The 25,885-nt window shown below is 33.4% G+C and overlaps 2 protein-coding genes across 4 annotated transcripts; both read right to left on the reverse strand.

The window, feature by feature from the left end:
* Nucleotides 1–907: 907 nt before the first annotated feature.
* LOC123209368 (pleiotropic drug resistance protein 3-like) lies at nucleotides 908–8,566 on the reverse strand. Of its 3 annotated transcripts, XM_044627375.1 has the most exons (24): nucleotides 8,205–8,566; nucleotides 7,345–7,468; nucleotides 7,180–7,265; nucleotides 6,996–7,080; nucleotides 6,656–6,815; nucleotides 6,487–6,563; nucleotides 6,350–6,403; nucleotides 6,177–6,267; nucleotides 5,779–6,080; nucleotides 5,407–5,688; nucleotides 5,003–5,316; nucleotides 4,724–4,884; nucleotides 4,538–4,641; nucleotides 4,248–4,401; nucleotides 4,030–4,158; nucleotides 3,873–3,946; nucleotides 3,441–3,773; nucleotides 3,070–3,360; nucleotides 2,909–2,992; nucleotides 2,694–2,827; nucleotides 2,393–2,620; nucleotides 2,113–2,284; nucleotides 1,299–1,553; nucleotides 908–1,174 (listed from the first exon to the last, which is right to left on the reverse strand). In XM_044627375.1, the coding sequence occupies exons 1-24, from the start codon at nucleotides 8,564–8,566 to the stop codon at nucleotides 908–910; spliced, it is 4,323 nt and encodes a 1,440-aa protein (XP_044483310.1). The 3 variants fall into 3 exon arrangements, with proteins under 3 accessions (XP_044483310.1, XP_044483311.1, XP_044483312.1); XM_044627376.1 differs by lacking the exons at nucleotides 6,996–7,080; nucleotides 7,180–7,265; nucleotides 7,345–7,468; nucleotides 8,205–8,566 and having other exon boundaries at nucleotides 3,873–3,993; nucleotides 4,122–4,158; nucleotides 6,656–6,800; XM_044627377.1 differs by lacking the exons at nucleotides 3,873–3,946; nucleotides 4,030–4,158; nucleotides 6,350–6,403; ... (2 more) ...; nucleotides 7,345–7,468; nucleotides 8,205–8,566 and having other exon boundaries at nucleotides 3,441–3,705; nucleotides 4,244–4,401; nucleotides 6,656–6,800.
* A 9,462-nt stretch (nucleotides 8,567–18,028) lies between these two features.
* On the reverse strand, nucleotides 18,029–23,041 carry LOC123197249 (probable receptor-like protein kinase At5g18500). Its single transcript, XM_044611454.1, has 8 exons — nucleotides 22,438–23,041; nucleotides 21,437–22,126; nucleotides 21,243–21,347; nucleotides 20,909–21,031; nucleotides 20,670–20,840; nucleotides 20,422–20,551; nucleotides 18,753–18,965; nucleotides 18,029–18,440 (listed from the first exon to the last, which is right to left on the reverse strand). The coding sequence occupies exons 2-8, from the start codon at nucleotides 22,093–22,095 to the stop codon at nucleotides 18,324–18,326; spliced, it is 1,518 nt and encodes a 505-aa protein (XP_044467389.1). The 5' UTR covers nucleotides 22,096–22,126; nucleotides 22,438–23,041; the 3' UTR covers nucleotides 18,029–18,323.
* Nucleotides 23,042–25,885: the final 2,844 nt, after the last annotated feature.

Raw genomic sequence — 25,885 nt, forward strand, 5'->3', positions numbered from 1 at the left:
ACTAATAGTGATACAAGCAAAGACAATAATCAATCAAGATTGTGTATATATAACTTTAGAAATCAATAGTTTAGGAACCTACACATGGCTCTTTATATGCATTCTTCCCATCAAGAATGTAACTGCAGGGAAAGTGGACAGTGGAGTTATGAACCACTTCGTTTACTTGATTAACTACCTAGAGCAATTACATGGACATATAAAATCGACTACTCTCCTACTGAATTAACTACCTAAAAGCAATTTGTCACGAGCCGCCAGTTGTGACTGTGGCGGTTCGTTGTCCCTGCACAGCCCACACGCACATAACAAAAGCAGTCCATGGACAACAACTTAGTTTCCAGTATCCAGCCTCATTTTGGGTTTGTCCAACCCACATGTGAAGCAACACAACCAACCCAAGTGCCAGAATGTGCTGGTAGATTTTGTTGGGAAGTTCTGTCTAGAGAATTTTAAGACTTAACGATAATTTCTTATACAACTAGTATCTCGACTTTTCTTATGGTCAGTTATACAATTTCTTAGCTAGATATTTCTTAAGTTTATGCTTATAAAGGGTCAATTGTTTAACAGTTGTATCAAGTTGAAAGAAGAACAAGAAGCAATAAAACTCTCATTTTCAGCATTCTCTATAGTGTTTTCTTTGTGTGCTATTATTAGATGTGTACCAGGTGTTTCACAGTAACTTTAGGGAGCAATTGGCCTACGACAAATGGCATAGAGAGAAAAACCAACAACATGAAAATTTTAGAGTTACAAATTTCTGATTTATAATATGTTGGAGGAATTTAGAAAAGTTACAATATAACCATTGACGACAACAATATTGTTAACAATGTAAAGAAATTCACATAAGAGAAAAAAGGCATTTAAGGCAATGTGCAACATGTTCATCTCTGCAAATGTTTCACCTTCTGAGGAAGTTCAACCTTCCAATCAAATATGCAAAAAGAGAAGCAAATATTACAGGGTATAAAAGAAGAACAACACCAGTAGCGGCCAAGCGATCATGATGAAAACCGAAATAATCTTTGATAAAGCTAGATAGACTTGTTGTTTTTCCAAAGGCATTAATTTCCTGACTGATATCTCCATACTGTGAAGTGATCAAAGCGTTCAGTGTCCAGGAACTGGGGATTAAATAATACAACCAGACCCACCATTTGGGAATGTGCTGCAAAAAAATGTATATAGTTTTTGTTCAAAATTATCCAATCATACAGTGATAAATTATCTGAATACCCAATTAAATACGTAAAACTGAGTGCTCATAGTTTTGTTGATAGTTTATAGCTTACCGGTTGAGGCATGATGTATCCGGAAAACAAATTGAATAAGGTGTAGAAGACTGAGGTTAGAATTGCGGCAACCAGTTCATTTGGTGTCAATGCCACAAGGAGCATGCCCAGATAATTGAAGTACAACATTGTCATGAAAAAGGCATACAAATACCAGAAAATCTTATATGCCGACCAATAAAATCCCATCATTGGATAGGTGATTATTATAAACACAAATGCTTCGACAAATATGTAAGGAATTTCAACTGCCACCTACAAAACAAATTAATGCATATAAATATTATTATTGCTAATGTAGCCTCAATCCGAGTATGTTGGACCAGTTAAAGCGTCAAGGTATTGTCCACTATGGACTTCGTTGACCTCATGGTTTTTCTTTTAAAAAGTGCATCATGACGTAGAGGGAGATCCAGGGCCCTTGGCTTTTGTTAAATTTGGGATTTTTTTACATCAGCACAACTCCCAGTTGAGTTTGGGGAGAGCTTATGGTATCCTCCCCACAAACCTAGAAACCTAGGGAGCGCACCTGACATTATCTTCATAGATGGGGCCTAGGGGCTTGGGGAGAGCACCTAGCATCATTCCCACATAAAAAGCCATTGTTGATGTTGTCTTGATCCACACATAATAGGTCATTTAAAGTTGCTAAGATATTGTCTATTTTGGACTTTGTTAGTCTCACGGTTTTGCACATAAAAGGTGTCTTATGATAAAGGAGACAATGAATTTATATTGACTCAAGACCCTAGACTTCTATTCGATGTGAGATTTTTTGTATCAACAATTATATAAGTTGTGAAGATTATTATACCTGTGCAAATGCATAAGCCCATGGTGAGTACATCCCTGCAAATTTTTCTCGATACATAACAGTTCGTTCTATCGAAACATAAGGAATGACTGTTGAACAATTATTTATGCCTAAAAATATCACTGCAACATAAAATGCACCAAATATATTGAATAAACTCTGCTGATCATCCCTGCAGATGGAAAGGAAAAACCAACAACATGAAAGTTAGATACTGGCAATGCAAACAGTTATCCCATTAGTATGAGAAATGCATATCAGAAACAACATTTGAACTTACATATTCCTTCCTCGGTTCCAAAAGAGTGCGCCGAAAAGAAAAGCTGCTATCACAACATGCATGATTCGACGCAAGTTGTATGAAGGACTTCTCCAGTAAGACCAATATTGTTTCCATAGGCAATTCTTGAACTGCCCCCAGAAGTCTTGCGTGAAGCGTGTTGGGAAATGCAGATCTCTTGAATCAGGAAGCGGAGTACTTGACTCCCTTACAAGCTCTTTGTTTTTCCTACAAAATGTTAATGCATGAGAAAAATCTTCATCTTACATTCACATTTTATGATCTTTGGAGCTGAGCTTACTCATTTAGAACAGAATCTTTGTATATTTTAGTGAAATCTACGCCAAGTTCAGCTTCTGCAGATGCAGAAGTGAGTTCTAATATCCATGTTGCTGGATTGTAATTGTCCTTAATCTTCGGTACTCCACTGATACTCTGTCATTAAAACTTGTTAGCAGCCAGAAAATTTAGGAGGAAATGCATATTTTAGAACTAGTACATTTATAGAAAACTAGCCTGGAAATAGTCTATAAGCTTGCTTGAATGCTTTCCCAATTCTCCTGAGTAGACCACGTGCCCACCCCTTTTCAAAAGGATCAACTGAATTTGAAAGGTTGTTGCATCAGTAAACTGATTTCAAGAAAGATCAGAATTTCACAACTAAATTCGGATTTTACCTCATCAAATGCTTCGAATATGTCAATACTTGGTTGGTGGATAGTGCAAACAATTGTCCTTCCAGTCTCAACTACATTTTTCACAACACGCATGACAATTGCTGCTGCTCGTGCATCTAACCCGGTTGTTGGTTCATCCATAAAGATTATAGATGGATTGGCAACAAGCTCAACGGCTATTGTGAGGCGCTTGCGTTGCTCAGTTGATAGACCACTGTTACCTGGGAGACCAACTAAAGAATCCTTAATTTCATCAAGCTCAATGATCTCTAGGACTTCATTTACAAATGCCTGTCAGAATATGCCAATGGCAACTTGAACATGAGCATAAATTGTATCAGTACTATTTGAGAAGATAATGTTGTTCTTACAGTTTTAGTTTTAGAGTCAATCTGAGGAGACAACCGTAACCACGTAGAAAACATCAGAGATTCTCCTACTGTGATTTGAGGAGAATGAATGTCAGTTTGCTCACAGTAACCTGAAATTCTAGCAAATGTTTCTTGAACCTTTGGATACCCGCCAATTTTAATTTCCCCTTCAATATAGCCAGTAGTTTTTCTTCCTGCAAGAACATCAAGAAGAGTTGTTTTTCCAGCTCCACTAACCCCCATTAATGCTGTAAGAACACCAGGCCTCAATGCGCCCGTAACATCGGAAAGTAATTGAACTTTGTTGTCAGCAAATCCATGTTCTCTCATTTCCTAAAACCAATGTACAAATTATATAATTAGAACTAATTCCTACAAACAAGTATCCTGCAATGACAACGAAGGCGACACAGAGCGGTTAATGAGGAGTACCAAAGGAGTGTCGACAAAGTAGCTCATGTTCTCAAATGTTAGTGTTAGTGGTTGAAAAGGTAAGACCATCTTGCCTGAAAATATCGAAGAAAAGTCAGACATTGTAAGTGGAAACAAATATGAAAGAACAGGCTTCAATATGAGAAATGGAATCAACCTTTTATAGATCCTTGATTAGGAGGATTTTTTCCAGTGTTTTCTAAATGTTCACCGTCAATGGAACTTTGAATTCCTTGTATCTTGGCAAAATTTTCCTGCGAAATCATGGCACGAGATGATCCAGGAGCTGCATTTGCAATAAAAATTGATTTAAGAAACTTATGCCAGTATGATTTTTCTTTGGTTAAAATATGAAAGCTCGACCGAGTAACTTACGCTTCAAGAAACTTAAGGCCACGACAAAGATGGTATTGAAAAATAAAGTGAATCCAAACAAGGAACCGAGTGATATCCAGAAGTAATATCCTTCGTAGTTTAGTCCACGGCTGTTGAGTATTTCTGTCCCTATTGTAACATTTGTAGACAGCATCTACATTAACATAACGAAGCACAATGCAGTGAGTTTCTTCCTCCAGATTTTGATTTACTTTTAAGTTTCAGTCAAGAACAATGCAGAGTGTTGTCCTAATCAGAAAATGCCATAACTTCAGCTATGCGAGACTCACCTTTTGCCATCGAGGTGCAAGAAATTCATTTCCAGAAAGGCCTATCTCTCCATATGTAAGGGGGGAAACCCAAAAACCCCACTTCAACCACAATGGCATAGAGGCTGTAACCAAAAACACAGCATAGGTTAGTTCTTCCAGGCAAAAATTCTGCTATCAGAATTGAGAAAATTGCATAATCCTTACGATGCTTGATAATGAAGCCACCAAATATCAGGACAAATAATACTCCAAAACCACCGGCTGTCATAGCTGCAGTTACGGTTTGGCAGATGGATGCCAAACATCGGAACAAGGAGACTGATGCCAAGTGCACAGCAAAAAGTATAATAAGGTGGCGAAAGAACCTGAAATCAACAGAGACATTTATATGCCAGAAATCTATCATTTGATCAACAAAATCAACTATATACAGAATTAATCCGTAAAGGCACTAAAAACATAGCGTTCTCAGGTGAAAGTTACCTTGAGGCCTCAGGGGTGTATCCGATGACATAGTAGGTAAGACATGTCCACACCACAGATTCAATTACTGAAAGAGGGACTTTCAAAATAGCAGTTGGAATTGCATATGCCCAAGCGGGGTAGAAGCGAAGTTCTTTCTGTTTAAAGAAGACTGGAAGTCTTGCAGTAGTCAGAGTCAACTCCGGAACGCCATCGACAAGAAGTATTAGTAGTCCAAAGAACAGGGCTCCCATGTAGTAACTGGCATGAATAACATCAATGCCCATCCGAGTCCTTATAAAGACAGTCATCGCAATAGTTGCAATGACGATAATCTGTAACAGGAAAGTGCTTACAAGTTATAAATTTTTCCGGCCATTACACAGAAAGATAAATTATTAAAGGCTATGAAGCATAAATATAACCTGGATAGTTTTGAATGCATAGATAAAAGAATTTCTCTTCATGAGAAGAAATTCCCTTGACATGCAAGCTTTAAACAGCTTCCAATTGGAAACAGAATACATGTCGAAGGAAAGAGCATCCTTGTGGTTTTTCAACTTATCGAATGGCACTGAGAGATCCTCACGAAGCTTCTTACCTAGAGAAGATTTCTTGAATTTCCTGCAGAACATATCAACTGCAACATAATTGTATGGAACTTCAGTACGGTACCAGTATTGCGCTTGATCCTTCCTCGATATCACCTGCCAATGAAGAAATCAAAGATAAAAGGGTGAAGAACATAAATTTAACCTTGGAAAAGAAATGATTGTAAGCTCCTGTAATGTGCTTACCTCCTGGAGAAAGTCAGCTACTCCTTTTCTTTCAGGACACCTGAAACCACAATCCTCAAAAAACTTTACAATTTGATTGCGTGGTCCTTGATACACAATCTTTCCTTCTGCCATCAAAATAATGTCATCGAAGAGTTCGAAGGTTTCTGGTGCAGGCTGAAGAAGTGAAATCAGTGCAGTAGCATCTATGATATGCACCATCTGCTGGAGACAGGCAACAATCTGATATGTAGTTGAACTGTCCAAGCCATTTGATATTTCATCCATCAGAAGAACATTTGTGGGACCAACTATCATCTCCGCTGCGTAAGCCAGCATAAGTCAATGAAAAATTGACCCTTGAAAGTACAACCCTTTGAAGTTATCTGATGAACCTTTAAACCTGATGCCAAAATTACCTGTAGTCAGTCTCTTCTTTTGACCTCCGGAGATACCCCTTCTCATGACATCTCCCACCATCGTGTCAGCACAGACATCAAGTCCAAGAATCTGGCGAGCCAAGGAAAAAAAATTTTAAAAAAATGAACTTAAAAGCAAAATTACAAGTTACAACTAAATTAAAGAGAATTACCTTCAAGACATAATCAGTTTGAAGGGTTCGATTTAGTCCTTCAACAGATGTTGCCTGTTGAATAAAACCGACATGAACGTTGTTATATCAATTGTTTAATAATGTAGAATGAAACTAGACAAGAATGCTAACGGCACCTTCATGTAAGTGTCTATGTCTGGATCTGGTACAATTCCTGCCTCTTTCTCTCTTTTACTGATTTCCATCATGACATCTGAGCAGTCAAAAAAAAGATAGTTCTATGAGTAAGAATTGATAAGGTAGTTGCAACTAAGAAATCATTGAATTGAACTCAAGGAAACGTACCAGCTCGGCTTCCAACACCCTGACATTGGGCTGAAAAGTCAAGTATTTCCCTCACAGTCATTTCTGCTATATGCAGGTCTTCTTGGCTTATATAAGCTGAAGTTTTCTGAGGAACAAACTCGTCTAGCATGTAACCGTTATACGAGATTTCCCCTGTCACCTGTTGAAGCAAAGGAAAACAAGTATATACATTCAATATCATATCAGTTTTCAGAAATTCAACATTCAATATTGGAAGTGCGAGTAGATTCTCTGCAAAATCAAATGTATGCTTTGAATATTCGATACAATGACAGTCCAACAGAAATGAAATTGATGAAAGTATTAAGAAGTCTCAAACCTTTAGAGATTTCTGAAGATTTCCTGAGAGAGTCTTCAAGAGGGTAGTCTTCCCACAACCCGGAGGGCCAAGCAGAAGAGTTATCCTGCAGAACCCACCAATTGGACATGGATTTACAAGTAAATTGCCAAGCAAATAAAGCGATTATAAATACAATTTGGCCATAAAAATCTGTCAAATTTACCTTCGAGGCTTAATGATGCCACTAACACCATTAATGATGTTTATCTTCTCTTGTACTGACTTGGACCCTGGAAGCCATGATAAGACCTGTTAAAGAAAGGTCTAATTAGCATGTAAGTTGTTTCAATTTGCTTGTAATCAGTTCTCAGAAGATGAAGATACTTACAGATAATGAAGATATAAGAGAATTCCATAAAGTTGGAAGTGGCTTTCCCTGAACGATCTCACACTCAGCTTCCACCCTCAAATTCTTAAATCTTACCTCCACAGAGGGCAATTCAAGACCAACTCTGCAAAAGTTAAAATCACAACATTATCCGTTACTTAGTAGGTGCATATTTGAGTAAAGTTTGAAAAGAAGATCACCATAAACTAATAAAAAATTGAGCTTCCAAACATACTAGTTAAGTTAGAAGTTCATGCAAACATCAACAAAATTATAAGGGTAGTGTCACATGTTATTGGGCCTCTCTCACCCCCAAAAGACGGTTCAAAGAATGAAGTTTTTCTTCACATTCATATGGTGACACCTTGCCCTTTTAAATCCCTCATAGTTTGGACTAACTGTTCAACACTTTTGACAATGAGCCATCTTAAAGGGAGTACTAGGTTACTAGTTGGACCTTCATGTCAACCAATCACTGTGGTGAACTTTTCGGTAAAATTGTTGCAATCATGAATGAGTTTTTTCCTCACACTTACACACTAACATCTAACCCATTTTCCCAACCTAGGTTAGACGACCCAACAATGAATGGCATATGGTGAAATTTAAAAACAAAAGTACTATTATAGGTACAAATTGAGGTAGTAATATCTGATTAGGTCATTTTTAAGTGAAAAAAAAATGTAAACAATCATATCATCCAATCACAAGTTATCACTTTAGTTAATATAGATAAGTTTGTAATATTTGTTTGTAAGCATAATTTTATTCTAAAAACAAAATCATTAGTAGAGTATCAAATTAAGCTTCCAAACATATCAAATAAGTTATCATTTCGCAAACCAGAAAAAGAGACTTACTCATCAATTCTTTTCCTTATTTTTTTCAACAACTGGAGGTTATCATGCTCAGTGTGCTTGATAAGCTTCTCAATGAATATATGCTTTTGAAGAGAGCCAAGCTTGGTGACATCAACAACCCTTTTTCCTTCACCATCAGTCTCAAACAAAGACGACTTCAGCCTTTCAAAAGTTGGCAATCTCTCAATGGCAGCCCACTGCAAAGCATACTCAACATCAAGATCATCTCTCCCAAAGCTTACAGCAGAGCTAGTTCTGAAACTTGATGCATGGCGCCTGAATGAAGACCTCAGGCTCCTTCCAATCTCTGCTAACTCAATTCTCAGTGACTCTATTCCATCTGAACCCACAATCTGAGCCATTTTGCTTAGCTTTACAAGCTACCAAACTTGGCATCCTTTAAAATAGGAACAAACCATAATGTATATATACATGTGTATGCGGAAAATTCTCATGTGCATAAAGCCATTAATCTAGTAACATCTTTCATTCTTGATTAATTTTGATTGGATTAATTTTTTAATACAGCATGTGAAATGTGTAAGTTGTTTATTTGAGTGATGAAAATCATGGAGCTGGTTAACATGAGTTATTATACATCTCTAAGGGTGGATTCGAGTCGAGCCAATTGAGAGACGAATTTATGTTAAGCTCAAATGATCTAAACTCAAACTAAAACTCTAACTCGATAATTCAACTTAAGTTTGAGGGTTCGTTGGTGTTGTCACACCTAAACTTTTATTTCTAACGATTTTTTTCTTCGTAAATGACTCTTCTTCTTTGACAATTCTTTTGTTTTTTTAACAACTCTTCTTCTTCTTAGCATCATTATTCACTATTTTGGCTAATTCAAGCCCGATATTCTGACTCAAATTGACTCTTGTTTAAAGCTCAATTAAGTTCGAATCCAACCTTATATATGTCAACTATTTCTAAATATTGTTTGGTTGTTAAAATTTAATTTCAAATCAGAAGCCAATCCAGTGTTATTCATTGTTGATTGATTTAGATTAAATTAATTTTTTAAATCAATTGTGTGAAACATGATAAGTATTTTCATTATTGATTTATTTAGATTGGATTTATTCTTTTATAAATTATATGAAACGTGACAAGCTGCTTGTGATATTGAAAAAGTCCTGGAGTCAAATTTAAGCCCTAGCTTTTTACATATTTTTATATTTGGGTTCTGTGTATTCTTAGATATTAAAAATATTGAAATATAATTCTAATTTTATATTATTTTAGTTTCAAATATTCTTTCCAAATCATAAACCAATATATCATAATGTATTATGATAGGCTAGACATGACAGCAAATCATATCATGCCACATTCAGTGTGGTCTGTCATGCCTACAGGTCATTTTTTAAATTATTATTTAATTTTTATATTTTTTGTAAGCCAAACCTTAAAGTCCTCAGCACGGCCTGCAGAAGCAATAGGTCTAGCACGACCCACAGAAATTGCAGGTCGTGCCCTTGTGGGTTGTGCTATATACCAGACCGACCCTTTTGACAAATTTATGTTATATCAATGTTTTTAGACAAAACATTGAGTTGGTTCAGGTATTAACTGGTCAAACCAGTGATATTACACACCAATGACATAATTCAAATTTTAAATTTCTAATAAATTTATAAAATAAATTCATCCAAATTTAAATGGTAGTGTCACATAAATAAAATAAATGCTACAACCTAGTTCAAAGATCAAATGATAAATAAAATCATTCCAAATTGAAATAAAAGCCTTATTTCAAATAACGTCATCTGTATTTTGCTTGATTGTCGGAAAAAGCAATATATATTTTTTATTGGTAATAAAAAATTCTGCCTATATTATTAGACAGGTAAACTTAGGATATAATAATCTGACTTACAACTACTGCATCAGGTAAATCAAAATTTCATAAGCGTAATAGAAACTCAAATTCAAATCTGCTATTTATTTTAATATTTCACTAATTTTACTAACCCCTGTGGTTGAAAAAAACAACATTCTTCTTAAGCAACAAAAAGAAATTAAAGTTTCAAGTTAAGAATATCTTACAAAATTTATCTAAATTAGCAAATTTAATAACCTAACGTTAAAATATTATTAACCAAAATAATACCTAGGCTATCACAAAATTCAGCTGAAAAGAAATAAACTCATAGCCACAAATAATAATTAATAATATAAAGATAAAAAAAAATTAAATAAGTTTATTAAATATATTTATTAAATTATGTTAAACAATAATGGTTCTCTACTATATGGTGTATACCCCGGTCTTGGTTTAAAGTCTTTTTATCATGTAAGCATCATTGGTCGAGCTAACATGACACCATGCGATTCATTCAAATTAATCCCAAGTTCATCTAATTTAATAGTTAAATTCAGTTTTAATCCGAATTAAATTGATCATTGATTCTTAATTGAACTAGTTCGATTAGACAATCCAATTATGGTTTTAAAACATTATGTTAGACTCCAAAGCTAATATTATCTTTATTGATTTTGATTGGATAGATTTTTTAATAAAAAATATAAAACAGGACAAGGTTTTTTTTTTTTTTTTTTTTTGAGTGATGAAAAACAAGGATTTGTTGGAAGTTATTGAATCTTGCAATATTTATTTATACATTGTTGGGTATATATTCAAATCAACCATGATCAAGAATAATCAATAAAATTAAAATAAAAGGCTATTTCCCACCTAATGTTTGCTGAAATGACAAAGTCCACCCTTTAAGTTTTGAAAAGCCAGATTCCCACTCTTCATTCACTTCCGTTAGTGAATTTCATTAAGTGAAGAGGCAAGAATATCATTTTGTATAGATTTTTCTTTCTCTTTTTCCTCTTATTCAGAGGCAAGAATATCATTTTGTATAGATTTTTCTTTCTCTTTTTCCTCTTATTCTTTCTATTTTCTCTTTTCCCTTTATTCTTTTTATTTTTCTTTTTTTCCTTATTTCTTTTATTTTCTCTTTTAAAAAATTAGGGGATAATGCAATTTTTTAAAATGATAGAATGGTTAAAAAAAAAAATTAAAGGGTTTTGAAAATTTGAAAAAAATTAGAGTGTATATCAAATTTTTAAACTTTAATATAACTTTTGATAGTTTAAAAAATGATTCTTACATCCTCAAATAACTAAATAAAATACAACATTTTAAAGACTATATAGTTTGAGAAAAGTTCGAGGAGCCTAGGTTAAAATCACCAAGTCGAGTAACAGTCTTATCAAACTTAACCCAAGTAAATACTTGTGCCACTCAAACTCAAACTCAAACTCAACTCAATTCGATGGCAACCTTACCTCTAACATTAATTATATCCACCCTAACATAAATATTAAATTAGGTGAATTTGTAAACTTTTTGAAAGCAATCTACAAACAGCTCAACTAATCCACCATGCGAAAAATAAACCTTGATATGATCCCTAGCTTTATCATGCTTTTATGGTTAAAAAATATGTCCAAGTAAAAATTTAAATCTGAATATTAAAAAAGATACCACTTTTTGGGCTCGTCTATACATTTTTACCTTACATTTTTTTCGTTAAACAATTATACCACTTTGTTAGTTAAATACCAAAACTACCCTTATCTTCATCTTTATAAACACAAGCAACAAATATTCTTTTCAATACTAAAGAAGCAAAATATATTTTCAGAGATCTTGCAGATAACTCATCCTAATCAACGTTAGTGTTGATCTATACCTCTTTCTTCTGTACTTCTTTGTGTAATAGTTGCAAACCAAAGATTGTCTACTAAAGTAGTTGATTTATGATAAAATTTAGTAATTTGTAAAAACGGTAACATTTATTCCATATTTTGTTTGTTGAATATTGTTATATGTGTACGTTAAAAGAGTTAAAATACTCATTGATAGATCAAATGGGGCATAGATATTCACTAAAAAGATGTTTGTATAAATGCTTTCTGTATTTTGGAAAGAAAAGAAGTAAAATGATGAGATCACTTACTATTGGTGAGATTGCATGCATGTATCGCCTTGCCAACCAGGTGTAGGCGATATTGGCTATTCCTTTTTCGATAAAAACTTTGAATGTATCCAATTTTGCTTGACAATGCAGGTTTATAAGTAAAAAATGGAAAAAGTCAAATTTATTGTTTGTTTCGGAGGGAATTGGATTACAAGTGATGATAATACAGTGAAATATGTCCATGCGAAGGAGAGATCGATCTATATTTACACAAATTTTAATTTCAAAGAATTTGTGGGCAAAATATGCAATCACCTCAGATTTCATTGGAGACAGGCAAATGTCCACATATTTATCGTGGATGATGCATCAATGGATCCTATTGAAATCGAAGACGATGATGATCTTGAGTATGCGATAATGGAAGCAAAAAGTTTACGAGGATCGATAAAACTCTATGTTACCTAGACTCTTATTAAAGGAAGAGAGAATCAATTAGATGAAGAGGTCTATGTGATAGAAAGAGAGGATCATCGCACATACGATTGGATAGAACCACAAATTTTCCAAGAATATGGTGTGAATCATGGTGATGGAGATAATGATGACGATATGAATGAAGATTATAATCCTAAGAATAATGACAATGATGATGACAAATTTCCAAGATTATATAATGATAATAACACAGATTACGTACCGAGCAAAGACATTATGAGAAGTCAAATCAATAAAAGGGTTGAGTCTAGCACGGGACATCGTGGCTCTATAAATATGGGAGCATATACGATGGCCACTCCATAGCCAATCCCATTCAGTAGAACTCTTTTGCCTATGTTGGTAGAATTGCCACAAATTGGGTTGGCAATGTTGTCTAATTGTTATCTAGATATGTTTTACAAAGAACACTAAGGAAAGCTTCAATATGTTATGCTATAGTAGAAAATATTTAGTTAAATAATTAGAGAAATAATTAAATAAATAAATGAAAATAGTTAGTTAAACAATTGGAGAAATAATCAACAAAATAATAATAAATGAAAACTCTCCCTAACATGTCTTCAAGCCAATGCCCATCTATCATCAATGAAGTCTACATTTGCCTTTGAAGACAAAGCCAGTTACACTGCCAAGGCTCACAAACAGGACACATTTTCGAGAATCATCAGGTGTCGTAAGATACCAATTATTGAATGCTCTATACGTTTGGACCAATTTCTGGTTCAAAAGGGTGAGGCTCTTCCATGGGCACATTTCTTCATGTTTTGGTTGGGTCCATGAAAAGACTTATCCATTGTCTACCTTTTCTAAGAACACGACCAAATGTTGATTACTTCAAGGGTGTTGGAACCTTGCCTATGTTTCTTTATAAGGATTTATCATCATATGGCATAATAGGCTCTTGGGTGATAACCTTTGTTTAAGACAATGGCTCTAGCAAGACCTCCACCTCCTCATTCACATCAACCTAAAAAAATTAACACATATGTGTCATTGCATATTAACACATATAGAAAAGAACACATATAGAAAAGAACACATCTTATCAGAGACAACAACCACAAACCTGCACTGATGGCGACCTCTAAACAATGACTCTTCAAATGTTTTCATGCAATATAACATGGATGCTTGAAAATCTTGCATGTCACCACGCAATTGTTACATCTCCCTTTACATCATCGTGGCATATTGGTTAAGTTATTGTTGCATTAGAAGGCTAATCATGGAAGCTTGCTGGGATAAGAGCTGCTAGAGACAATCCTTTGATACACTGTTATATGTGGCACAGTGAAATGAATGTCTAGCGAGGCTTGAACTATGAGACTCTTGGGGGTGTGACACCCAAGAGGTTGGCAGCATAACAGGGACATCCATATATGTGGGGATTGGCTTGGAATATTGGATAAGATCCCTATGATATGGATGTAGGGGAGACCTGAACAAAGAGTGAAGGGATGGCATGGACATATATGGGATCTAAGCACCACGAGAAGATAATCGATAAAAAGCATGATGTCTCGAAGTAACATGCAAATTGTCAATCGATTTTATAGACTCCTCATCAGATGACATGTCAAGTGGCTTTTCTCCCATGAAGTCTAACGCCCTAATATACCACTCTTGATCAAGCAACTTTAGATGCAATACAATTGTAATGAGATTTTGAAACAAACAAAATAAAACTTTGTTGCAAGTTAACAAAACATATCATTATATTCTATTATATACTATAAAAATTGGTAACTTCCACTTACCGAAGGTATGCCTATAATTGTTTTAGCCTCATCCCGCATCAAAAGGAAAAGGGTCCTCCATTTAAGCATTTGCGGGACATGATCATCTGTGATGAGCAGCAAATATGGTGATAGGTTGCTCACAATCTCATAAATCTAAAACTACATTTAAAAAGGATAATAAATTGGTTAGTATTAATGATAACATGTAATTGGATTATTTGTTAGATTGATAATACGCTACTTATCTGAAATGCAATAGGAAAACCTATAACTAGGCATTTGACAACAGGGGGTGATCTCATGTGTGCATTATACTCCTAGAGGCAATACTTATATCTTCTATGTATACCCTATTAAATAGAGTCTACTATCTTATTCCATGACAGCACACCCTATGGATACCGATTAAATGCATTTAGATCATCGACAAGACGCAACATTTGATTAGATACCATGTTTATATTGCCTACCCGCAAAAAGAAGTAATGCGCTAAATACAAAAGGCCAAAGGACTTATTCCCCCCCCCCCCCCCCCCCCCCCCCCCCAAAGTATGTTGATTTCTCAAATTTTCCCTTGTTAACTTTGAAGATCTCATTTATTTACCCATAGACGGTTAAAATTAACTGAATCGTTTAGTTATATCATTTTCTCCTCCTAAACCTTAAAAGCAAATAATTTCCTCCAAACCCAAGTTTTCAAAGACTGCATTTTCCCCCTAGGATTTTCAAACTTTTAGATCTAATTTTTTTTATGACGGTTGATGATCTTCAGGCACCATTTCTTCCTCTTCAATATGTCCTTCTTCTAGCAGTACTCTTTTTGATGTCGTGAGGCATCATCATTGACGAAGACGACTCGTCTTCATTGGAAAAAGCATGACTAGAAGGAGGACGCGTTAGAGAGGAAGAGATGATGCCTAGAGATCATCGATCATCGTTAAAAAAATTGGATCTGAAAGTTTGGAAATCCTAGGGGCAAGATGCAATTTTTGAAAACTTGGGTTTAAGAGAAATTGTTAGTTTTTAGGGTTTAGGGGAGAAAAATAAAATCAAATTTAAGTTTACTTTTAATATTAAATATAAAATAACAATTTTACCCTTAAAACTAATAGATTTAAACGATTATGGGTGGGTGAATAAGATTTCCAAAATTAATAAGGGAAAACTTGATAAAACAGTATACTTTGAGTGGGAATAAGTCCTTTGGCCAATACAAAACTACAAACTTTACAACATCCTTATCATTGTCACCCCAAATCTGGTTATGAACTGCCCCTTTGATGTCTTGATACCATAATGATCTAACAAGTCCTAGGAAGTATTATAGCATCAATTTAAGGGTTTCTAAACAGTTTAAGTAGTATGACATATTTGTGTCATCTCCAAATCAGAGACCAATGACAAGTGCAAACTCTATTGAGCCAAAACATACTTCTATACCGTTTATTTGGAACCATAGTTCTCTTTTATGTTGCCCTCAGTTAATTAGACAAAAAAGCACCACATGCATAAGAATGACACTAAAGCGAGTCTCCTTCAAACCCAAGAATCAGCAAAAACAGGTCGCCTAGAATATCTCTCACTGCATCAGCATCAATTTTTGGTTTATGACAGTAATAATATCCATCTTCATTGAGGTGGTCATTTGCACATTAAATTTATATGTTTCATGAAATCTATATATTCCTTCTTGGATATTGATTTGGTGTTCCTATAATAGAAATGAAAAACCAATGAAAGAAAAAAAACAAGATATTATAAACAGTTACATTACAGGATCATAGTCGATCGTTTGGTAGGAGGATAGGCAAGATGACTGACATCGCCTACTAGGTAGTGTCGTCTATTGTTCTTCAAAGTTCTCATATCAGTCAATCAAATCACAATCGATTTTGTGTACTCAAATGAGTGAAAACCAAATCAAATAATCAATTGTCACACACCTAAAATACATCAACACAACCAAATCCATTTTTTAATAGATTTATTCACATACCAACACCAAACACCAATATTTATAAAATACATCAACAAAATTTAAACAAACAAATCTAAGTAAAAATCACTCACTCGCAAAACTCAACATGTCATTCTTCCCAAAAAGGTTAGATTCAGATGATAGCATCGATGGATGGAGCATTAGATCTCGTCTATAATAGTGGATGGAGCGTTCATCAGTAGTGTTAGTTGTCTTTCTCATCGGCGTCGACTACTTTTTCTTCTTCATATTGTGGCTTTTTCTTCTTCATGATGGAGGCTTTGAAAGGGAGAAGACTTTTTTAATTAATTTGGGGAAAGTGACTAGCCTTAGAGTTTTATATTCAAAACTCACGTGAACTTCCTTTTTTGCTTTGTAGGAGGGAATCGCCTATGAACTTCTTTTCATGTGTGAACAATATAATCGTATAGCTATCAAACTTTAGTCATAATAGGGCTATTTTTGAAACTATATACTTTTTGTGGCATATTTGTTATGTGCGTAAAAAGTGTAATAAAATTGTGTAAGCGGTCCCAAATTATGGTATTTTTTTAATATCCCAAATCTATTTACGCTGTGAAGAATAAGGGTGTAATCGAGCTAAGTCAAACCAAGCTAAGTAATACTTGGCTCAAACTCAGCTTGATAAGATAAAGGCGGAGCTTGAATTCAAGCTTGAGATAAGACCGACTCAAGTTTTGCTAAAAAATTTATATTTAATGCCCTTAATTTTCAAAAAAATTTTAAACCTCATAATTTATATATTTATCAATTATTTCTCATATTCAATATAAGAAATAAGATTTTTAAGGGTTTGATTGCAAGATTTAAAACATTTAATGGTTTATTGATATTCACTTGGGTTAAATTGTAAGCTCACAAACTCATTAAACCAACCCACAAACTCAAACTCAAACTTAACTTAGTTTATCCCTAATGAAGAGAACTTCTTAAGTAAACATAGTTTTGTTGATAGTTATCAGTATCTTACGAAACATGATATGTATCATATAATACAAAAGAAAAACAATACATATTGTGAAACGTATCTAATTAATACGATATAATAGGCGTATCATACGATATGATATATTTTACTAATATAAATTGATACATTTTTTTAAACAAAATAATGATATAGCAAGGATATATATGAGAAATTTTAAATTTTTAAAATATTTATAATATTTTCTAAAATAATAACATATCAATTATAATTATTTATTTTTATTAATATTTTATTATTTTATTTTTTAAAATTATACCATATAACATGATATTTAATACATGATATAAAAGTTTAAATTTTCTATAAACGTTACAATACAGGATTTGACTTATATAGGTTTGCCATTAAAATATGTTGAGGTTGAAAGTGATTGACACAAGCTACCAAACTTGCAACTCTCCATTTATACGCTCCCTTTTTATAAATTTACATGACAGCCATTTACCGTCTGGAAACTTTAAAGGAAAGGGCCCCAACAAACTTATAGATTCTCTCAAGCCAGCTAATCTTCTCCATGCAATCATGAATGCCTTATGGTCTTGTTTAATTGATTTTGTTCTTCCGTTTTTTTTTTTTAATTTTTTTTTTTTAAATAACGAAGGCATTCATTTTAGTTGTTGTTATCCCTTTTTTATCTTGGAAAGAGGGGAAGAAGAGCATTTCATCAAACAATTTTGAAGTCCTACTGAATTCTGTACACATCCCAAAGGTTTTGGGTTTTGCACAACACCACTTTCATACACAAAACATACCGTTTTCTTCATCTACAAATTTAATGGCAAAAAATCAAAGAAAAGAAAAGAATCAAAGATCGTCTCCCTCTCCATTCTGCATCTCCATGCCATGGCCTAGATATCAACAGCTGATGCTGCATCGAAAAATGTAAGAATTAATCCCTGCCACCCCAACGCATTATAAACCCCTCTCATACTGGAAATGAATTGTATGATGAGATTATGTCTGCCTGCTCTGGGACCTTGAACCTGGATTATCACTATGTTCGGTGTCGGAAGCTTCTTTTTGAGACTCCATATCCATGCTTCCTTGACTTCTTCGGCGGTGTCTTCGGTCCTGAAAGTCCAAAAGTTCTCTTCCGAGTTTAGCCACACTGGTTCTTGAAGATATAGCAAAATGAAAAACTATGCGTAATTAAGAACAGCAGAGAAAAAGAACTGGCAAATGGATCGTCACAAAAGACAGCTAGAAGTAAATAGCCAATTTGATAAAGTTCATTTGCATGGCAATACTTAGGATATGTGATATTCAATCTTTTAATTTAGCACCATAGTAAAGATTTTAATAGTGAAAGAATTTAGATATAGCCCCAAGCATTTGAAATGTCTTAGCCTATAATACAACCATGAAGATCAATAAGAAACTAACCTCTCTCACTATAGGATATTCCTCGGACTCGAGCATGCGTACAACTTGGCTCATTTTGGGTCTTTTTTCTGAATCTGGATCGACACACCGCAATGCAGTCAAAAGGGCACGCTTTAGAGCTCTTGTTGATGGCCTAACCTCAATGTTAGGGTCTACAACTTCTTCGGACCGCCTGCTTCCGACCATCATTTTCAGCCAATCAACTAGATTTACCTGCAAGCATGATATTTACATGTCTAATCAAAACATTGTTTCCTAATGCAAGCAACTCCATATAAATACCATTAAGGAAACATACTCAAAATCACAAGCTAATAAGCAAGAATCCAAAAGTATGTTTAAACTCCCAACAATTAGTTTTTCAAATTATAAAGATATTAAGATTTTTCAAATTTATCTTGGAGACAAAATGATGCAACACAGTAATAGTTATTGTTTGAGTAATGTTATATACAAACTTCTGTGACAGTTTGTCCTTTTATTTACTCGTTAATCATTTAATGTTTTCTTTTTTAGTATTAACACAGAGAAATTTAAGTATAATTTTTATAAAAAAAAAAAGCTGTAATGAAATGCAATCTAGGTACTATATTTAAACTTTTGTGCATCGATTGTTGCAAAATTAGTGTCCTGCTAGTACTATTCTAATTAATAAATAATATAAATTAGTTTTTCATGAAGCACATGACTGCACCATAAAGAAAATTGAAAATAATCATAAACATTAGTTTCTCTTGAAGCACATGAATGAACCAAAAAGAAACTTGGAAGTCATTAGCTTTAATATGTACAGAAGCATAATAATGCCATACGAAGCTGAAATGAAATTCAGAGAAAAGTGAAACCGGCCCTACATAACACTGAAAGGCAGAACAGACTGTTTCATGGTAATGGCAGAAATGACAGAAATGTACATGTACATGTTCGACTAGAGGAAAGATGACAGGAAATTGCAAAATTGTTCTCAATGAACTCTATGGAGCAACTTTAATAAATACCAATGTTAAGCCAGCTTAAATCAGTTTATTCTCTTTAAACAGGATCAATATTGGCCAAGGAATTATATGATTCTTTCTCTAAGATTGAAGGAACTTGGAGATATAAAATGGCATGAAATGCTGAGGTTAAATAATTTGACTCATTTAATTTGTTGAAAGACTGTTTCATCTAAAATCAAACTTTCTATAAACAAAAGATTAAAATGCATCAATTAGAAGAGGTATAAAAAACAGTGGCAAGGCTCAAGCAAAAGGCAAAAGAGTAGAAGTTAATGAACAGGTTTTGTCCGGATTGCTATTCCATTGAGTTGGGATGCTCTAGAAATCCAGAAAATGAATTGCCTATGAAGAAGGTATAAATTCTGGATACCTTCCAGTGACCTTGGAGAGACTGCAGGGGATAAAATATGATAAAACTTTGCACATAGCACATATGCCAGCAACTATTCCAAGTTAGAACTATCTCTAGTTCAACTAATAGTATGATTGTTGAAAAATGTGAAAGAAGATTTTGCATGGGTCTAAAAGATACCATCCATATGACATCAACAAACCGTCATGCAGAATTATATCAAAACCATCAGTTAATTTAAGTTACATGACGATATTAATGATAGATTACTAGAACTTGAAAGCAACAATAGATTATGCAAATATGTGCAATTACACACCTCTTGTGCTGGGCGACCATAGTCCACTGGATCTCTTCCAGTAATTGCTTCCAAGAGCACAACCCCAAAGCTATAAACATCACTTTTTTCATTCAATAGGCCAGTATTTGCATACTCTGGAGCCACATATCTGTAGTGTTGCATGAGAGGAAAAGTACAGGAGCTTGTGAGAAAGAAACAGAACAAAAACAGGTAAGAGAAACAAAAAGTTATTGACATAGGAATTCTGTATTTGGGAAAATGCTTACCCAAAAGTCCCCATAACTCGAGTTGTGACATGGCTTTTCCCAGCACCCAGCAACTTAGCCAGGCCAAAATCAGAAACCTTTGCATTAAAGTCATCATCAATCAATATATTGCTTGATTTAATGTCTCGGTGCACCACTTTTGGCTCAATGGCCTCATGTAGATAGGCAAGACTGCAACAAGTTTATCATGTCAAGTGAGAACTAAGATAAGGAAAACTGGTGTTAGTGAAATGACTTACGCTTTAGCAGTGCCAAGAAGAACCTTCATACGGGCCTCCCAAGTAAGATATCCATGTTGACGCATAGCTCCATGAAGCCATTGTTCTAAGTTTCCATTGTTGACATACTCATAAACCAAAATCCTGTGTTTAATGTTACAAAAAATGAAAGCATCAGCTTTTATGCTTGCTCAGTAGATAATGATTTGACAAAACAAAACAACATAAAATATAATATAATATATTCTTTCACATTTTCCTGTTTAGAATTTGGCTATTAGTAATTAGAAACAGATCATTTAAAAAAAATGCAAATTAAGGCAGACAACAACCTACAATTAAAAGTAAAACATACCTGTGTGTTCCTTCGATGCAGTACCCCAGAAGACGAACCAAATTTTTATGGCGCACATGGCCTATTGCCTCAACTTCCACTCTAAATTCTTTCTCTGCCTGGCCTCTGGAGTAAAGAATTTAACAAGTTCAATTAAGGATATTTATTGGAAAGAAAAGAAGTTGTGAATTGATGGTAAAAGCACCGAAACTCACAAGTTGTTCAGAATCTTCTTCACTGCCACTGGAGTGCCATTAATCAAACTCCCTCGATAAACAACTCCATATCCACCCTCACCAAGGACATTATCCTTTGAAAATCGATTAGTTGCAAGCTCAAGATCCCTCAACGTAAACCAGTGACCCCAACCCAAATGAGAAAACTCCGGTAGGCCAACTAGTGGAGAAGGAGCAGTAATGGGATATGAAGAAGAAGGCTTGTACACACTGTAATTGCCTGAATCGTCACCTGATTGAGACCCCCCATCTTTATCTAAGTGATGAAATGAACCTGATTGACTACTATTATCTCCATTCTTACCTTTCCCCAATCCCAAATGAACCAAAACCTTATCCGACTCTTTGTCGCTAGATTTGTCATGAATTGTAAGAAGAATGCCATCACGAGGGACAAAATCACTCTCAGAAACTTGATCCACCCTAACCTCCTTAATTTCCTTGGAAACAGCTGGTATCTGGCTAATAGGAAGGTTGTTTCTAGCTCTTCTTGATTTCTTCCGTGACGTTAAACAAAACGACAACACAGAGAGGATAATTATAATGAATAATGCAACAGAAATCCCAATTACTTCCCAAACCTGAAGACCAAAAACACCAGCTTTCTTGGACAATTCAGCATTAAGATCACTGGCCATTCTGGTTCTATTTCAGATGTCTACAAACAACCTATACAGTACACAAAAATGATTAAAAAAAAAATGCAATTTCATTAATACAGAATCTCAGACTAAGATTCACGCTAAAGTCCTCCTAAACATTCCACCTTTTCTACACAAAAGCTAACAGAACTAGAGGGCACAAGCATCAAGATGAAAACCTGAACTTAAGCATCATCTCAATTGCCAAATAAACAGATCTTGTAACATAATAGAACTTAAAATCAGAAACAAATAAAGCAAAAAATAAAAATAAAAAGTAAGCTTTAAAAGAGCAATAAATATAGAAGGAAAAAGAAAGCAACTTGTTCAGAGTCTTACCTTCCTGGGATAGAATTCACAACCAGAACCCTTCAAAGTTCAGATCTTTAAAACCTTTACCCCAGATCTCACAACAAAAAAACCCATTTAGGAAAATGAAAAAATAATTCAACCCAATTGACAAAAAAAGGCAGTTAAATACCCAAAAGAGATTATTTCTACAAGTGGGGAAAAGGGTCAATAAGCAAATGTGGGGGGAAATCTAAGCCGAGAAAGAACCTTCCCGCTCCAGCCTTGACCACCCTAAAATAAAACAAAAACTAAAAACCAGAAAATGGGTTTTCAAGGTATAAAAAAAGAGAGAATGAAAATCCAAAGAAATGAGGAAAATGTTGATGAGTTTATTGAGAAGGGCGAAGTGGTGGGTATAATAAAAGGAGGACTAGGAGAAGAAGAAGAGATGGAGTTATCAGTGGTAGGTGATGAGCTTAGATGCCTTGCAAAACAACATTACATTGCAGAGTTTTGTATTTTACATTACATTTCATTACATTCAATTACAGTAAAACTGAAGCTTCTGATTTTGGATTGAAGTTTGGAAATGTTAAAGCTCTCCCTCTTCTTAAGATTTGCCTTCAGACTTCACTCGCTCTCACTCATGTGAGGGGGAGGTGAAACATATTTTAACCAAGATAAATAGAAAACCAGGCACAAGCTATTCACAGATTTGTAGGGTTGGATTTTTCACTTCAACTGTTCAACAAGAATAAAAATTTCTCATCATATTTAGTATTATATTAAATTTTTTTTTTTTAATCCATTTTGGCTGAGTCTGTTTCATCGAATTTCTATTAAAATAACTAAATTTTTATATTTTTTATAAGAGTAATATTATATATATACCTTTTTTTTATACATATAAATATATAATTGTATGATTCAGTATTATTTTATTATTAATTTAAGACAAAAAAACATTTCATCCAAGGTATAGTGAAATCCTCAACTCTCATCTTTCAACTTTTAAAAACTCAAACACCCGCTCATGAGTTAATTTTTGTTAAAAATTTCAGTTATGATTAAGGGTAAAATAGTTATTTACTACAAAAATTTTAAAAATTAAAATTTTATCATATTTTTCTTCTCAAGTTTAAAAATCTCACAATTTTCTCTTATCCAAAGTTTTATCTTTTCATCAATAGAGACAAAAATTTGTTTACCAAACATAATCATCAACTCTCTGCGTGTCTTTAAATTATTACAGGAGAGGGGAGAAATAAAACCTAGAGAGTTAGAGGTGAAATCATCACTTTTCAAAATTTAGAAACTTTAGATGAAGAAAAATAGTGAGATTTTTAAACTTGAGAGAAAAAAATAATAAAATTTTAATTTTTTAAAGTTTTTTAATAAATAAAAGTTTTACCTCTAACCATAACTGAAATTTTTAATAGAAATTGATTTATGGGTGAGTATTTGGGTTTTTGAAAAGTGAAGGATAAAAGTTTAGGATTTCACTGTACCTTAGATGGATACAAGTTTTTTAATTTTAATTTTAAATAACTCAATTACATTATTATATATATATATATATATATATATATATATAAACAATGTACACATAATTTTATTATTTTTATAAAATTAATAGAGCTTTTAGTTTTTTTTTTTGGTTAAAATTACTGGACAAACAAAATTAGGGTTTTTTATTTTATTTTATTTTAAAAATAAAGTGATTGGTTTATTATTCTAAATAGCGAAAGTTTAATTTCTTTAATAAAATAAAATTTAACTGTTCAGGCATTGCAATTTTTTTTTCTGAAAATTAAGATATTACCCCAATAATTTAAATAGCAAATAGCTGTCTTTTCAATTTCTATAAGTTTATTAGAAAGTATAAAATTTTAGAACATGTATATTGTGTTGTATAGGGCTTTAAATATTAAAAACGTTTTCAAGTCTAACCACTAACTCCTTGGATGAAATCATGGAAAGTTCTATACATGTATCTAATTTTTTATATAATTTATATATATAGATGATATATTATTATGTAATTAGATCATTTTAAATTATGTATCATCATAAAATAAATTAATATTTGAATATATGAGAATATATTATCTGTATATACAAATTGGGTATTAAAAATGAGTACAAATAGTTTAATTGCTATTGAATTTTATTTGATTGCATTGATTATTATAGCTTGTAACATTTTATACATCATCTATGTATAGCAATGTTTTTAAAATCGGACTGGTGATTGTATCGATTTTCTCACTAGTTCATAGTTCAACTGATTCAACCTATTATCAAATTCTAATAAGGCCAAACGACTATTTCCCACCCAAGGTTTGATGTTTTTTCAAATATCTCTCCTTTTACTATGGAAACACCAAACACCCACCTATGAACAGTTAAAATTAACGGTGGTAAGGGTAATATCATCATTTTCTCTATAATATTAAAAAATAAACTAAAATATAATCTATTTTTGCCCCCTTAAACTTTAAAAACTAAAATTTTCCCCCAGCCTAAGTTTTAAAAAATGGCAGTTTCACCTTAGGGTTTCGTTTTGAAATTTCTGGCTCTATTGTCGACGGTCTCTCCCTTCCGAAGCATCCTCTCCTTTCGGTGATCTCTTTTCTCCCATTTGGAGGACCGATCGACGTCGGAGATGTCTTAGGAGATGAAGAACTTCATCTTCCCCAACAAAGTTCAATATTGAATGACTTTTTTTTTTCAAGTTGTTCATAGATTTACCAAGTTTGAGACAAAAATGAACAACGAAAGATGAAATACTTGTTTCAATAATATAAAATATTTGTACTTAAGCTTTGTGGTTGTTTTAGAGAGGAACTACATATCATTCCATTGTCTATTCCTCTTTCTACCAATATTAAAACCAATTTTGTTTTGGATTTTCAGAAAGGAATACTCATTCTAAGTAATTTTGAATGCCCATTCATACGATATTTAAAAGTTATACCAATCTTAAAAACAATCATAAACTACTCTTCAAATAAATATGAGCATTCATTTATATGATTTTTTTCTTTTTTGTTCGAAATTATTAAAGTTGTATAGATGATTTTTACATACTTAATTTGTTATTTTTTTATATATAAAATAAATTTTATGTTAGATTTAATGTGATTGAATACTATTTTATTTTTTATTTAAAATTATTTAATAATATATATTTATTATATATTCAAAATAATTATATATAATTTTCTTAATACACGTAAACACCTACATCCATTGCAGAGAATTAATACAATATTGTATTTACTTTTTAGGCTTTCTCTTTTTGTAGCCAAAACCGCCCCCACAAAATCGACCTATCGATCTTCAAACTTTTTAACCCAATTCTCGGCAAGGAAAGAAAGAAGATGTAAGCTAAAAAGTGAGCATTGAAAATGGGAAATAATATCACTTTCATATGGCCTAGGGAGGGCCCCTAGTGTTACTAGACTTAGCTGCATTCAACATTGAGAATAAGTAA

The sequence above is a fragment of the Mangifera indica genome, chromosome 2 (assembly GCF_011075055.1).
Source record: "Mangifera indica cultivar Alphonso chromosome 2, CATAS_Mindica_2.1, whole genome shotgun sequence".
Classification (NCBI taxonomy): Eukaryota; Viridiplantae; Streptophyta; class Magnoliopsida; order Sapindales; family Anacardiaceae; genus Mangifera; species Mangifera indica.

Coding starts and splice junctions, on each gene's coding strand:
- LOC123209368 (XM_044627375.1), bottom strand. CDS start 8,566: ATGGCTCAGATTGTGGGTTCAGATGGAATAGAGTCACTGAGAATTGAG. Junction 6,564..6,655: donor GGGTGTTGGAAGCCGAGCTG/GTACGTTTCCTT, acceptor TTGACTGCTCAG/ATGTCATGATGGAAATCAGT. Junction 3,774..3,872: donor ACTTTGTCGACACTCCTTTG/GTACTCCTCATT, acceptor CATTGGTTTTAG/GAAATGAGAGAACATGGATT.
- LOC123197249 (XM_044611454.1), bottom strand. CDS start 22,095: ATGGCCAGTGATCTTAATGCTGAATTGTCCAAGAAAGCTGGTGTTTTT. Junction 21,348..21,436: donor AAGAAGATTCTGAACAACTT/GTGAGTTTCGGT, acceptor TCTTTACTCCAG/AGGCCAGGCAGAGAAAGAAT. Junction 20,552..20,669: donor CGAGTTATGGGGACTTTTGG/GTAAGCATTTTC, acceptor GCAACACTACAG/ATATGTGGCTCCAGAGTATG.